The sequence below is a fragment of the Lepisma saccharinum genome, chromosome 18 (genome assembly GCF_977018435.1).
Source record: "Lepisma saccharinum chromosome 18, izLepSacc3.1, whole genome shotgun sequence".
NCBI classification, from domain to species: domain Eukaryota; kingdom Metazoa; phylum Arthropoda; class Insecta; order Zygentoma; family Lepismatidae; genus Lepisma; species Lepisma saccharinum.
Window position 1 is genome coordinate 7,666,804 of NC_139246.1, and position 15,211 is coordinate 7,682,014.

A 15,211-nucleotide genomic window follows, 5' to 3' on the forward strand; every position below is an offset into this window, starting at 1 on the left:
TTCTTAGATATTCAATTTTTATCAACAACTTTTCAAACAAAAGAAATTGTTGCAAGCACCTTAATTTCTTTTCCAATAAGTTCATAATAATTATAAATGTCAATATTGGAGTGTCGGCAGCCTCTACACCAAGTTCTACCTTAAATACATTTCTTTGAATGGGCTCCAGAGGGTTCTGAGTAGCTACAATTGACAGACACACATGATTGGCTCACAAGAGAATTACTCGTATTTTCTGTTGTGCTGAGTATTAACAACTACCCATGAGGATCAGTGTCTACCTCTGCTGGGGGATCATCCAACGAGTTTTGAGGTGACATGTGGTCAGCACAATGATAGGTGGGCCACCGGTCCCATAGATGGGTTGAAATCTTGGGAGAAAAGCTATGCTTCCCCCAGGAGACTTGATTGTATCTTATGCCTACTTTAGACGAAAGCATTTTCCTTAGCATTTATGCCATGATCGAAAGTCTACTTTCTCAAGGATAGCAGCATAACCAATCAGAAGTGAGCTCTATACCCTGTCTCAGTTATCTCTGGAGCAAAGCTGCGCACAGCAGCAGAGAAAAAGGGGGGGGGGAGTCGAGTGGGCAGTGTAGCAGTCGACACTGCTGAGAAGGTTGGTAACTAGTCGCTTCCCCCTCCATGCAATCCTTTCCTCCTGCATGTTCATTAGTGGATCCATCTCGAGTCACCACTTGCGCAGACACATGTTTTCGTTCCCCTGCTCCAGAGAGAGCTGGGACAGAGTGTAGGTCACAAGTGCAGAGGTAATGACAGCTGAGTGAGATGTAAATAACATATCACTTCACAATTTAAAAGCCATTAACTATTCAACTGAGAGGAATAATGTTTCCTATAAAAGGTGTTAGCTACAAATCAATGGAGCTGCTTAAATACATACCTTATAGCATATACACTACACACATGGAAGAATATTTTACTTATTTCAATTGTAAATGCCATGCACTAACCATGGATGTTAGTGCCTTTCGTGCTGTATATATTATACATCGCAAAAGCTAGCTGGAAAGTTACAAGAAATTCCATGTAGAGTACTGTGTACTAGAAGATTTTTGGAACCATTTCCGTAACATTTATGCTAGCAAAAATTTTAAAGGAAATGCATCCGTCTAAAGTGTGAGCTTTAGATTGTACAGCCATGACAGCTATGCTGATTAGTAGGGCTAGGATGTACACGACTCACAAGGGAGGTTATCTAAGTGTCCCCCTCGGATTTCCATGAAACTTGGCAGGTGTGTATAGGCACCCAAAGGAAGAAAAAACTGGTTTTGGGAGCAAAAACCCCCCCCCCCTCAAATGTCAAGATGAGGACAAATTGAAGTGGGGATATGACCCCTATTTCCCCCTCCGATTTCCATGACACGTGGCAGGTGTATAGAGGGGCCCAAAGGAAGAAATATGTGTTTTTGTGTTTCAGCTAAAAAACGGTTTTAGGAGCAAACCTGCACCAAAATGTTGCTTAAACAACAGACTATGATGGTTCTTTGGCACAATTATTCCAGCATGTACGATGTAACAGATGTGCCTAGAAATTTAGTTCCAACCATTATACTTTGTTTACAACTACCAGTGCCCTCCACGCATCTCATATGCGTAAAGTAAAAATAATTGGAAGGATTTCAATTTTACCATAAGTTCAACAAATTGTTTTGAAAATACTTGTTTACAATGTATTAGCATGCCACAGGTGGAAGAGATCAAAATACGAAACACACATGCTATTGAATTAGCATTTTTACAAGTCACGTGACATTACCAAATTATCATATATTTCAGTCTATTGTACTGATAAGTAAAGGTCACATCATCTTACTGAGTGCTTAAAAGACCAGTGCAGCAATGCAAATGTGTAATTTTCCTTGATTACAGAATATTTGCAACTTTTTTTGCAAATGTCATAGTGCTTTCCTTTATTGTCTGCACAAGATCTGAAAGGTTCGAACGATTCAAGGGAGACACTGTAAAAAAGGAAAAACCTCTCGCCAGACATCAGTGCTCGGTCAAGTGACAATTTACAACACAACGTAACATTCCACAAATAGCGGAAACACATGACGTCAGGAGACACGGCATTCTTCGATACTACCGTGTTCAAGCCCGTCATCGGCTGGCAAATATGGAAATGCTGTCCAAGCAGCTAGGAAGTATTATATAAGCCATCAGCTTAAAAGAGCTAACCACCAGAATTCGAGGCTCAGTCAAGTCTCAGAATTCCAAGGACCTCCAGAAGAATACCAGCTACCAGGCAAATACCTCGACACCTTCCAGGTCTCAGCCCGGCTCGGGAAATCGAGACGAAGCTTTCGCCTAAGGCAACTGCAGTACATTCGCGAGTTGACTATCTTCAGTACCACGGTCCGCAACTTCAAACTGTAATTACTCTCGAGAGATTTGAAAGATAAAGCTTTGTATTTACAATCCTGTGGGTGGGGGTGGACAAGCCAGACGGGTGAATTCACTTTTTTCTGCTCTCTGCCGTGACACCTCCCAACAGAAATACTACCTGAATCCATTTCCTTATGTCCATATGCCATGCATGTTAGGGTAGGCGTGGACTCGTACCCACACGTAAGACTCCAGCCAATCCTTTTCTTTGACTCGCTAAACTCCCGCAACCACCATCTTCGTCTTCCTTGTCCCGCTTCCTTCCAACAATCTATAACGAAACTTCGCACATTCCGCTACCAGTCCCACTGTTGCAAAATGTGTGAACAATCTGATTTCACGTTCAATAATGTGTGTCATGGACCTATTGTTGACCCATGATGCCAAAACAACATGCACAGCTGATATTTTAAACAAATTTCATCTTCACTCTTTCGTCTCTTATGTGACCATTTGATCAATACGAAGTAAAGGCGATTTCCCCTAATTTATACGTCACAGAAGACAAGTGTAAATATCACTGATTTGCTACAAAGGAGACATCTAGTGAGTTTTTCATAAACCAAAGCAGCTAAAACTGTAATCAGCAGTAAGCTGATGCCATCTACTGTGAATTCTCACAACCAAATCGACTTATGGCGACTAACGTCATACATATTTTGGAGATTTTTAGTCATAAAAATCCTAGCCCTACTGAAAAGTATCCTAAAAATCATATACAGAAGAAACTAAAAAGTAAGATTTAATAAGTTAAAAACATAAGGTTAAACCATGACTTTAAGCTAACAAATCCTAACTAAATGTTTATCATTATATTGGACCAGTATAAATTGTACTCTGGAGAATTCTAGGTAAATACTTAATAAAGCTTTGAAATTTTGTAGTTAATTCTTTAGACATAATGAAAATTGCACAAATGAGATTCAATTTCCAATTAAGATATTTTTATTGTAAAATATATGTTCATAAACTTTTTCTGATAATAGCAACATTTCATTACATTGTACAAAATATACATACATTAAAAATATTGCAACAAAGAATGCAAGCTTCACCTGACAGTTAAATCACAACTCATATTTCACTCTTAGTTACTGTGTGCACATCACATGCCAAGAATAAGGTACATAAAAATATCACTAAAAACCATATTTGACTGATAAAAGGCCACATAAAATACAACATATGAATAAGATTATGGTTCTACATCTCTTCTGGCAACATTTTTTTGTTTCTTTACAATATTTAGATGATGCAGATATTGCAATTTTGACCAAATGCCATGACACATTCGAATAAGGCGTATATCACAGATTTCAGATGCGAGTGACTTTGCAAGTCGATACTCTTGTTGTATCATATACTGAGCCCTCTTCAAGTATCCGGTCTGGAGGAAGCTGAGAGCCAGGTACAGCTTGCAACGTGACACCGTCAGAGGATCACCAAGCCGCATTGCTATCTTGAACTGTTTAACCGAGATTGTGCCAGCCATTTCTGCCTGCAAGAAGAAAAATCATACATATTGCAACTACACTGAAGGCTGGAAGTTCCACTATCTTGCAACTAGGTTAAAAGTGATTGTACATCTTACTATAGGGTGTTTCACTCGCTCTCAGACCCTGATTTTCGCTTATAAAAATCAAACTACTGGTCATAATGTAATGAAATTTGCTACGGACATACCTTGCTGTACGAGAAGCACGTGATGTAGCCATATATTTTTATGATATATTGAGAGAAACACTTTATTCACTGCCAAGAAAGCTTCAGCAATTATAAAGATTGGCCTGCGTTTTTAATGTAGCCGTCACTAATATTGAGGCATTTCATCATACCAGTGTACAGTGCGATACATGAGTATTACCATGCAAATTGTCCACTACTATTTTCATAAATTTTTTTCTTCCTTTCTAAGAGCTTTTAAGCGATGTATTTTTATGTATGCTGGTGCAGAAGTTGTCAACAGCTTGTTCTGAGTTTTCTTTTAATTCTTGAAGCTCTTGTCGGGTCAAATAAAGAGCACGAACATGGTGATGGACAATTTGCATGGTAATATACATGGATCCCAATGTACCCGATTGATGAAGTCTGTCTTGTAGAAGCCTGCATCACACATATGAATTAATTTGTGAGCGGCACATTTCAAGTAATCATTTCTGGTGTAATGGTGCTGTTGGCAAATTCTGGCAGATCGACAAATAAAGTTATTATGCACTTCTTTAAATACTGAAAATTATTATGATTAATTATAAATTAATTAAATCTGGGAAGTATTGAGAGGATAGCTGGTATCTGCTCACTAAAAATTACGTTTCAGCACACTTGAAAGTAAAAACAATAAAATTACGAAACAAACTTTTAAAAATACTAAACTTAACTAAACAATACAATCTTTTGTTGGTGTTAATTTTTTTTTACTGTTTTTAAGTTTCAAATTACTTTTTTTGTACAAAACTTTCAAATAAGTTAGTAACGTGTTGAGTAGGTGGACTATAAGTGGCAAACTGCTACAAGACTTACACAGTGAGTGAACTGTTCTCCAAGAGCCGAGAAGGCACCTCCAAGAGTAGAAAGCCATGACATTGCATGTTCCAACTCTCTCTTTTCAATAACCATTCTCTCAATGCGACGATTCCTAGAAAATACAAAGTAAAATGTGATTCAACAAATGGACTAGAACTGCTTGTTTTCTTGTGAAAAAAATCTATATTTGTCATTAGGGGAAAATGTATAGAGAAAAAAAATAGTCTGAAAACTGCACACATGATTCCATGGCAAAAGTGCAAACAAATAATAGAAACAACTTTTGATGTCACAACTTTATGCTTTGATTCCAGAGTTATTTTCCTCACACTCAAAAGCAAGATCAAATAATGATTTGAAGAGTTTGGGGGGGGGGGGAGAAAAAATTTCACCTTTTAAAACTGTTCACATGTCTGTAATGTGGAATGAAGGTCCCCCCCCACTCCTCAGTTTCAACCGCAGAGTTCAAGTGGTTATGAGAGTTAGATTAAGTATGCATGGTAAGCAATGGCTACAACACCCTGAGAAAATTAACATTTTCAAATAAAAGCAGTGGAGAACTTTGTAAAAACCAGACTGCTAAAGGCATACATACCTTAAAAGCCCCCATCCCCACCCCCGTGCCATTTTTGAGAGCGGCAAGTTCTAGAAATATGAAATACATTGTGCATGTCATGCCCCATAGAAAGCAGCTATGTGCGGTACAATTCCAGCCCCCCCCCCCCAAAAAAAAAATCCTGAATTTGCCAGTGATGGTAAGCAAACACAGTGGTAAAGGCACCAAGGAGTAGTTAGTATTTGTATATGTGTTGCAATTATAGTAGCGTGAATTAAATTAATAAGAGTATGATAGTGATCGTTCCATTTGACACTAGTACCCCTGGTACCAGTTTCATAGATCGGAGACACATTAAAATCGGATATTTTGTGTTTCGCATGGTTCGTACTTACCAATTGTGTATTGCGGAACATAGTTCAAGGTGCCATTATGCTTTTTACACGAAAACAAACACTTTTTGTACTAAAATAACGCATTTTTCTAAGTGCTACTGAATGTACGTAACTGTGCGATATCGCTTCTTTTGTTTTCGAATATCAGTGTTTTCCAACCTTCTTCACCGAAAAATACCTACTATCGTGTTCGTCACATGTGCAAATTGTACATTATGCACGGGTAGCTGACGGATAGCCCCACGAACCATTCCAATAACGTTAGGTTAGGTTAGGCAAGCATAGTTTAAAAAAAAGGGGGGTTGGAAACACTGACATGATTTTCCGGTCAAATAGATACCACAATGAAAGAAAATACCTCGACTAACGTTGGTAGAGAAACTCATTTCCGTAAGTAGTTTCTTCTGTAAAAATTAAGAAATGTGTCTCCGATGTATGAAACTGTTACCGTACCCCTGGCAAACCATAGACTCCACTGGACTGTACTTCACACATACCTCTCTGTTGTCAATGTGATAGAGCGATAAACATGGTACCCAGAAATTCTATGAATTTATGACACCCTGGTAGTTTATCCTTAAATTCTTTTGAAATATCACACAGGTACACTTGACCCTCTGTATCCCCTCGAGAAAGTGGAATATTTTGTATGGTTTATAACGATTTTGTTGTTTATGAATGTTTTCAGTTGTTCTTAGCTCGCGGAAATGTGTTATGGTGAAGGGAACGACTTAAGATGACCGGACCCTTCTCCGATTTTCTTCATATTTGGCATACTCACTAATTGAGGTCTCCTAATCACTAGAAGCACATCTTTTTGGTAAATAAAAAAGCAAAATTTCGGTACAAAAACAGAGTCTGGTAAATAAAAAAGCAAAATTTCGGTACAAAAACAGAGTCGATTTTGGGTTCAAAAGCGGTAAATAAAATAAAATTTCGGTGTTATAGCGGTGAATAATCACATCAAAAGTGCTATATAAAATGACATTTTGGTTTCAAAATTGTGAATATAATCCAAAATTTGATTTGAAAAGTGCACTTATTACACAAAATAAACTTACCACTTCTAATAGCACATTTATGTAGTTACCAGAGTATTAAGTTTATTCCTGTGTAAAGGAATATTTACAGCAGAATTAATCAATTTTCTGCAAATTGCATAACTCACAGGATACTTCAGACTTCAGAAAGTGTTGGGTCGGTATATAAACGGTAAATTTCGTGTTTAAGAGTATATTTCGCATTTTGCAGTTTATTTCGCATTATTTCGTGACAAAACAGGGTAGAAAAATGCACCTCACACCTTTCAGAAACATGAAAAATGAACATCACAGCATGTTATTTCATATTTCGTGTTTTTGTCAAAAACGAAATTTGCATGCCTCTACTAATCACGAATCTGAAGTTAAAAGTTGTCGGAAACGTCTAGAAATTGCAAAATAAGCGAAAATAAGGCATTAGTTTTCAGAATGGAAACTTGATTTTCGCGAAATTTTTTGTTTCACAAGAAAATATATATATTCCTGATACTACCATGACACCAAATCTTAACTATGTTTGCCTAACCTAACCACATGTCAATGGTTCGTGGGGCTAGCGCCAATGGTTTGCAATTATTTTGCAATTTCTAGATCCTGATACTACCACGACACAAAATTGTAACTATGTTTGCCTAACCTAACCGAAACTCACCTAACCACACGTCAATGGTTCGTGGGGCTAGCATCGATGGTTCGCAATTATTTTGCAATTTCTAGACGTTTCAGACAAATTTTAACTTCAGATTCATCATTAGCAGGCCTCAATTAGCAAGTATGCCAAATATGAAGAAAATTGCAGAGGGGTCCGGTCATCTTAAGTCATACCTGGAGAAGTAAAGTACATCTATTACCTGTCTTTGAAACATAACATTCCGAAGGCTTCGCGCAAGTGAATACAGCACCCAACACGACATTTCACAACAGCAGCTATAATTTTACATCATTAGATTAGGATTGTTAGGTTTGGAACTGATAGTTATTTTTGACATGTTCTATCGCTATTTGAGTATGCATGCAAACGGTTTTACTAATAGAAAGTGACATAACTAGGTTTTTACTTATGCGGGCCATACTTTGGGATCAAATATCGGTACTATTATAGTATGGGGGTGACACCTATAAATCATATATTCGCACTTTTTTACATTTCTAACATACTATTTTAGAATGCGGAACATTTCCTAAGGTGAAATAATGCACTTCTAAGTAAGATAATGTCTATTTCTTACATTTACGAGTACTTACTGTTACTTGTTATTTCGATTCTGTAACACACATTATGGCGACAGTGTACTGGTTCACCGCCCGTTGTGCGAGTGTTTTGTCGATTTATGAAGTGTTGCAACCTCGTTCACCGGAAAATACCTACTTTCGTGCTCGGATTTGAAATTATCCTAATACCTCGCAAACCATTGACGTTAGACCACAAACCATTGAGGTTAGCCCCAAAAACCATTGACGTTAACCCCAAAAACCATTCACGTTAGCCCCAAAAACAATTTTCCCATAAGGTTAGGTTAGGTTAGGCAAGCATAGTTAAAAAAAAAATTTAAAAAAATTTAAAAAATAAAAATACTCTACACATCATGTTCTAGTGAAAACACGGCGAGTTTGAAACACTGACTACGGGATTACGTCATCTATTGTGCTCTCGTGCAGAAAGCAAATGGCGGCAGCAGAAACAGCGTGTCGGACAGAGATTTTCGCAGAGAACAACATGTATTTGCATTAAAATGGATCAAAACTACGTTCACGAACTTCCACAATGCTACAGAAAACGATTTCCATAAGTACTTATTCCTGTAAATTTGAAGAAATCCGTCACCCCTATACTATAATGTTACCCAAATATCATATTATATTATATAAAACTTCAAAATCTATCCATTAATAAAAAAAAATTCAATGTAATTCTCAAAGGGGTGCAGTGGGACAACAGTCTCAGAACACACACTTGACACAAAATAAATGAAAGAACAGCACACACATTGAGAATAAATACAAAAATAGTACTTACCATGCATAATCAATTATGTCTTTATCTACACAAATTAACCTGATATTTACACGTAGTACTGATTCTATTTGGTCTGTATGGTCAGCATGTTTCATAAAATTGTTTAATACACATTGTCTGTAAGTAGGTGATGACATTAGTTCAGCAACAAACAAGGACAAGAAAACTCCATTTAATCTAAGTTTTAAATTCCACTTTTTTCTACTTCTTATTGTTTTACACTTGGTAGGAATGTAACCTGCTTCACAACCAATGCTAGATGGAAGAAGAATATTTGTTTCTTGCGTACACGGAATAACATCAACACTATTCCCTTCACTGTGCACATTTGTAATGTTACAATGACTTGCGGAATTCCTTTCTTGCCTACTTTCACTTCCTATACTAGACAATGCTTCTTTGATTATATATACTTCATCCCAAATACTATCTTCAAGATGAATTCGTAGGTAGATCCCATCCATCATAGAAGACGAGTTACCACAAACATCGGAATCTTGTTACAAAATTTTTGTAAAATAAAAACATGCCTGCAAAAGAAAAATAAAATTACCAATTTTAACACACAAAGAGAGAAATAATAAATACCATGAAAATTTCATGACTTTCTGTTTCATGTGATGTTCCTCATATTGCAATTATTATTATTATTTTAACTGGTGCATCAAAATTACAGTGCAAGATGCAAACTTAGTTAATTTTCAAGCAACTTTCCAATCTTTCAGAGAGGTGTTATAGTAATGTAGTAGAGATATTTAAAGTAATTTTTGAAACCCTTAACATATTACAGATTTTTTTCTTTACCTACTTATGGAAAGTGAACACATTTTCATTTTTATACAGTAAACGCCAATATGAGCCAGGCCGCGGTGGCTCAGTCGGTAAAGTGTCTGACTACCATGCTAAAGGTCCCGGGTTCGATCCCCGGCCAGTTCAAATCCGGGAACTTTTCTAACGATGGAAGCGGCCCCGGCGCCCACCCAGCATCGAATAACATGGGTACCTGGGGGAAACCCTGGGGGGTAAAGGTGGTCAGGGGCGTGGTGCTGATCACATCACCCCCACTCGCGAGCGGATCAAGAAAGTGTGGGGCGTAACCCTCACACCCCCTATACGCCTTCATAGCGTGGTGATATGCACAGGGGAGCACTTTACTTTTTTTCTTTTTTAAAGGCCAATATGAAACTTTAGCCAGTATAACATGTAGGTGGCGACACTACATGACATTTTGCATTCTTCACACTCCTTACATAAAAAGGCTTGGATAGGGTATCTACTATAAGCTAAAATAAGAATTTGATAATACAAATTACTTGTTTTTCTTTACTCAAAATGAAAATAAATGTCTGATGAAGGGAGCGTTTGTTCTCCTGAAACGTCACAACGAAAAACTGTTTTCTTATGCTTGTAATAACCTTAAACTACAGGAAAATAATTCTACAAATTAATTGCTGCAACTATTTTATGCTACATACAGTAGAGCGTCGATTATCCGAACGTCGGTCAACCGAACGACCGCTTAACCGAACTGTGTACTCGCTCACTTTCAGATATCTGTAATGAAAAAAGTACGTGACTTAGCTGCTCGTAAGCGTGTAGGCTTGCTTAGACAGACCAAAATAAAGGATTTTTTTAAATGTTAATTTTGTGTACTGTGTGTATTGTTCATGCAAAATGCGTATGTAATATGTACATATTTTTGTTTAATAAACTGTACCACATACTATATATTCCTACTAAAGTTGCCTTTGTACGTTACTTTGTAATACATACTTAAAGAGATGCCTGTTTTTATGAATAAATTTACTGTACAGTACTTCTTTTTGGCAAATAAACATGTACAGTTCGATTATCTGAACAAACCAGTTTTCCGAACACCCATGTCCCCCAATTACTTCGGATAATCGACGCTCTACTGTATTTACATAGTACCTTGCAAAAAAAGGTGAATTTCTCTATGCATGTAGCACCATGCCATGAAGGCACAATTAGGGATGTGGGGTTAGGGTCTCACATATTCTCGATGTTGGCCATTTTGAAAGTGTTGTGATCAGTATCATGCTCAGGGCACTTCTAGCCGCTAGGGTTGCTCCCAGGTACCCATTCATTTGAGATGGGGTGAGCCCCAGAGTCGCTTTATGCGGGGACAAGGCTGGAAAAATTCTGACCTTAGATCATCGAACCCGGGTCTCCAGCATGGCAATCCGACACCCCACCAACTGGACCAATGCGGCTCAGTATAGTTCCTTGTGCATGTTACAAATTACATAAATAAATTATAGACATGAAAAACTGACCATGTGAAGCACAAGAAATCATTACTTGTTTTGATTTCATTACTACATTTACAAAAGTACATTTTAAATTAAAGTTGTAAAATTCAGTTGGCACCAATGTATTCCATGATATGTCTCACGGGACTTTAACAAAATATGGATTGGTTTGCTTTTCCACTAGAATTAACTAATGAATCTGTTTAGCATTTATGCATAGACATTCAGAAAAAAAATAATTCTCACCTAAAATTATCAATCGTGGGAACTGAACTTGGGTCTCCTGCAAGATGCCATACTGGTGGACCACTCCTACTGTATGAACAAAGACAACATTTAGAAAATTTACACTGTAACGTTTGTATTAGTCTGTTCCTTGATAATACGAGGCGTGTCAGGAAAGTAAAGATACAACGGATATATATTTTAGGAAAAATATGTAAGGCATAAGTTGACAACACTGGCAGTAACCTTGATCCTTACTCTATCCAGTAGCATTCATTTGCAGTGCTGTGCTGTCTTCTGTACACCTGAGACTCCCACACTTTCCAGCACTGCCAAATGAATGCTACTGGATAGAGTAAGGATCAAGGTTACAGCCAGTGTTGTCAAATTATGCCTTACATATTTTCCGTGAGATATATGTACATCCGTTGTATCTTTACTTCCCTGACATGCCTCCTATAAGCTAATTGGGATTGTACTTAAGGGGGAGAGGGACAATTTCCCCTAGGTCCTCTTCGGCAGCTGCAGATCATCGTTGCCAGCTTCGCTCTTTTGGAGCCACATCTGCCTCTTTCGTGCACTCTTTTTGCTGTGAACTGTGGCACCCGCCCCCTGCTCCACTATAATGCCACCACTGGCTACGGCCCACAAATACCAACTTTTGCCATGAGTGTACATTTTGCATGTGACGTGATATTCATATATAGGCTGCATCACCCCACCCCCTTACCTCCCCAGCTACTTTTATATATAGCGCCTTGGCTAAGGTGAAAATTACAATAGTGTTATCTGCGGATCCTTTATTTTCGATTTCATATGAGCATCAGTGGATTATTGAGATGGGTGATGCCGCCAGATCTAGGGGGTGAAAATTAAGAATAAATTGCCATCAGTTTAAAGCTAACGGTAATAGCAGTCCCCCACTTCCTTGACACCTAAAATTACCCTACAGGCCACTTTATGCAGCCTTCGTTAATCTAGAAACTTGAAAGCCATCTTTAGCTCTATTTAAGGTGAAATTAGCTCTTTTATGCAAATCAGGTTTGACAACACTGCGAGGATGGACGTAGGAGGCAAGGAGAAATGCATTAAGCTTATGGGACCATTATTTAATTCGTTCTCTTGGGAATATCAAACATCCAATGACTTAGAAAAGTACATGGACAGAGAAGGGACACGTTGAACTATGTCATAGTAGTAGGAAAAGTCGAAACTCCTATTTGATTAGCCGTAACTTGAAGTTGAAGTTGATTTCCCATAGGAATACATGGGATTCTGTAAATACTTATTGGTCATATTTTTCAAACATTGTATCTAGCTTACTAATCAACTTGAAAAAAGTTTCTACTTGCAACATGGAGAGACATTAATACTCTCTTGCATACTAATTCCTTTTCTTAATAGCACTGCCCAATACAATATTGAAATAAATGCACAACTGTTCCGTAATTGTCCCTCTTCGCCTTAACAGTTCAAAGTGGGATTTCAACCACAATCTGATAAAATTTTAATTGAGTATCTTTTTTCAATAACACAATGACAAGAATATTCATTCCAGACCCTTCCAAAGAACATTGGAAACGAAATTATGGCCACAGATGTGACAAGAAAAAAAATCTATGTAGAATGAGTATGATCTGATAATTGAACATGGATATACATATGATTTGGCCGCCTATGTTTCAATTGATTAATTCCACACCAATCATGGTGCACATGCATTTTTACATGATTCAATTTCTATTTACTCTGGTAGCACAGACTTCAGAGGCTTAGTGATTATATTTTGCATTTTTTTTCTGGAGAACGATTTCATCTTTCCACATCCTCTTGGTACTAGTTTACTATCCTTCGGACACATTTATTTATTGTTACAGAAGAAACTACTTACCGTAATAAGTTCCTGTAGCATTGTCGAACATCGGGAAAGTGTTTTGTGTGATGTGGGAATGCTCCATAGCTGAAATTCATGTTGTTTGTTGAAAATTAATTCTCCGACGGAGAATAGCTAGCCCCACGAACCATTGGCGCGTGGATAGGTTAGTTCTGTTAGGTTAGGAAACATAGTTAAAATTTGGTGTCGTGTTAGTATCAGGATCTAGAAATTGGAAATAATTGCGAACCATTGGCGCTAGCCCCACGAACCATTGGTGCATGGTTAGGTTAGTTCTGTTAGGTTAGGAAACACAGTTCAAATTTCATCAAAGCAACGTTGATACACCTTCAGGAATGTTCCGCGAAGCAGATACGTAAGTACGAATGTCAAATTGACGAAACGAAAAAATTAGAGGTGTCTGAAGGATAGTAAGTTTTTACCATACTCTTATCTGCACATTTGTTTGCTGACAGCCATTTGTTTTCTGTCATCTTGAATAAGGTCTGCTGCTGCTTCTACTACATGTGACATGGAAAGAGATATTGTCAGTGGCGGTGATTATGTGGACATTTGCCCCCCACTATACTAAACCTTATCTAAGGGAAATATACAGACTTTGGCCCCCAGTTTTGACACCTTGACCCCCCACCCCGGTTTTGGAACCCAATCGCAGTCACTGGATATTGTTATACATCACTATGTTTTCTTATGTTCGGCAGTCAGATTTTGGGCTCTAAGCATTAATAAAATGCCCCTAAATGATGCTTCCAACACCTGATTACATAAACTCAAGCCTTGCATGAAAACATGCTAGTACTCAGTGTCCGAGGTGACCGTAAACCAAGAATGGGTAAACGCTGGAAAGTGTGGATGCTCGCATAAGCTACTTTTCCACTCATAATTTCTCCAGTGAAGCTTTTAATGGCGCTAATTAGTTTCTCCAATTTTCAAACTCACTTCCACAGTTGTTTGCAGTATTCTAAAATGCTTTAAACATTCGGAACTGTTACCGACTTGAATGGGAAATATTAAGATGGTCTTGTAATACATATGTACCATAAAAGCATACAATGACATATGGGGCAGCTGTCATCCAATAAGAGGAAAATGACAGCAATATTCAAGCATGAATATGTGTATCCACTTTACTGGAAGTTGCTTGAAGTATGATTAACACAATGTCACCCAAAACATTCACACCTTTGTCAGTTTTAGTTATTAACTGAAAGTCCCTTGTACAATTCAGATGAATCCAAAAAACATGTGTTATTTAAAAACCATGTATTACATTTACTAGCCTTACCTGTAACTTAACAGTTTTTACACCAGCAGAAAACTCACTATCCTCAATGGACATTATTTAATTTCAAATATTAAAATTCTTAATTACGTATTTTTTCCAGTGGCCGGCCGGTAAACGTTACTATTTTTGAAAAATTCGTCAATAGCGTAAATCAAGGAATGCACTTCTAATAGTACATAAAACAAGATCAGATAATGATTTTTCTGTTTCTACTGGCTTGTGCACCTTAATTTATAACACATTTATGAAATATCTCACAGTGCTGTTTGCTTCGTCATTTCAGAGGAAACGCAGTTTATTTGGTATATAAATATATAAACCAACGTAGGAAAAAAGGCTAAAATTACAAAAATAAAGTGTGATTTGCCTTACACCACAGCTAGGTGTTTTCCCTCCCCTTTATTCAGCGTAATAAAAGTGTAAAATCTATAATATTTACTGTTATTGTACCTTCGTCTGACATCAGCAGTAACTTCCCCGCAGAAATTTCCGGATATAGCACTCCTCTTCCACCGATCAATCAAAATTCATCATTGAGCGAGCCTCTCGCTGTTGGCCAATAGTAAGAGACGACAATGTTCTTATATGGTGACG

General features: G+C 37.6%; 1 protein-coding gene across 6 annotated transcripts; it reads right to left on the bottom strand.

The window, feature by feature from the left end:
- Positions 1–3,336: 3,336 nt before the first annotated feature.
- On the bottom strand, positions 3,337–15,153 carry LOC146002710 (uncharacterized). 6 transcript variants are annotated; one of them, XM_083140668.1, is made up of 5 exons: positions 15,068–15,153; positions 11,460–11,528; positions 8,941–9,470; positions 4,930–5,044; positions 3,337–3,907 (listed from the first exon to the last, which is right to left on the bottom strand). In XM_083140668.1, the coding sequence occupies exons 3-5, from the start codon at positions 9,405–9,407 to the stop codon at positions 3,605–3,607; spliced, it is 885 nt and encodes a 294-aa protein (XP_082996794.1). In that variant the 5' UTR covers positions 9,408–9,470; positions 11,460–11,528; positions 15,068–15,153; the 3' UTR covers positions 3,337–3,604. The 6 variants fall into 6 exon arrangements, with proteins under 6 accessions (XP_082996794.1, XP_082996798.1, XP_082996795.1 ...); XM_083140672.1 differs by having other exon boundaries at positions 11,460–11,525; positions 15,068–15,088; XM_083140669.1 differs by lacking the exon at positions 15,068–15,153 and adding an exon at positions 14,990–15,010.
- Positions 15,154–15,211: the final 58 nt, after the last annotated feature.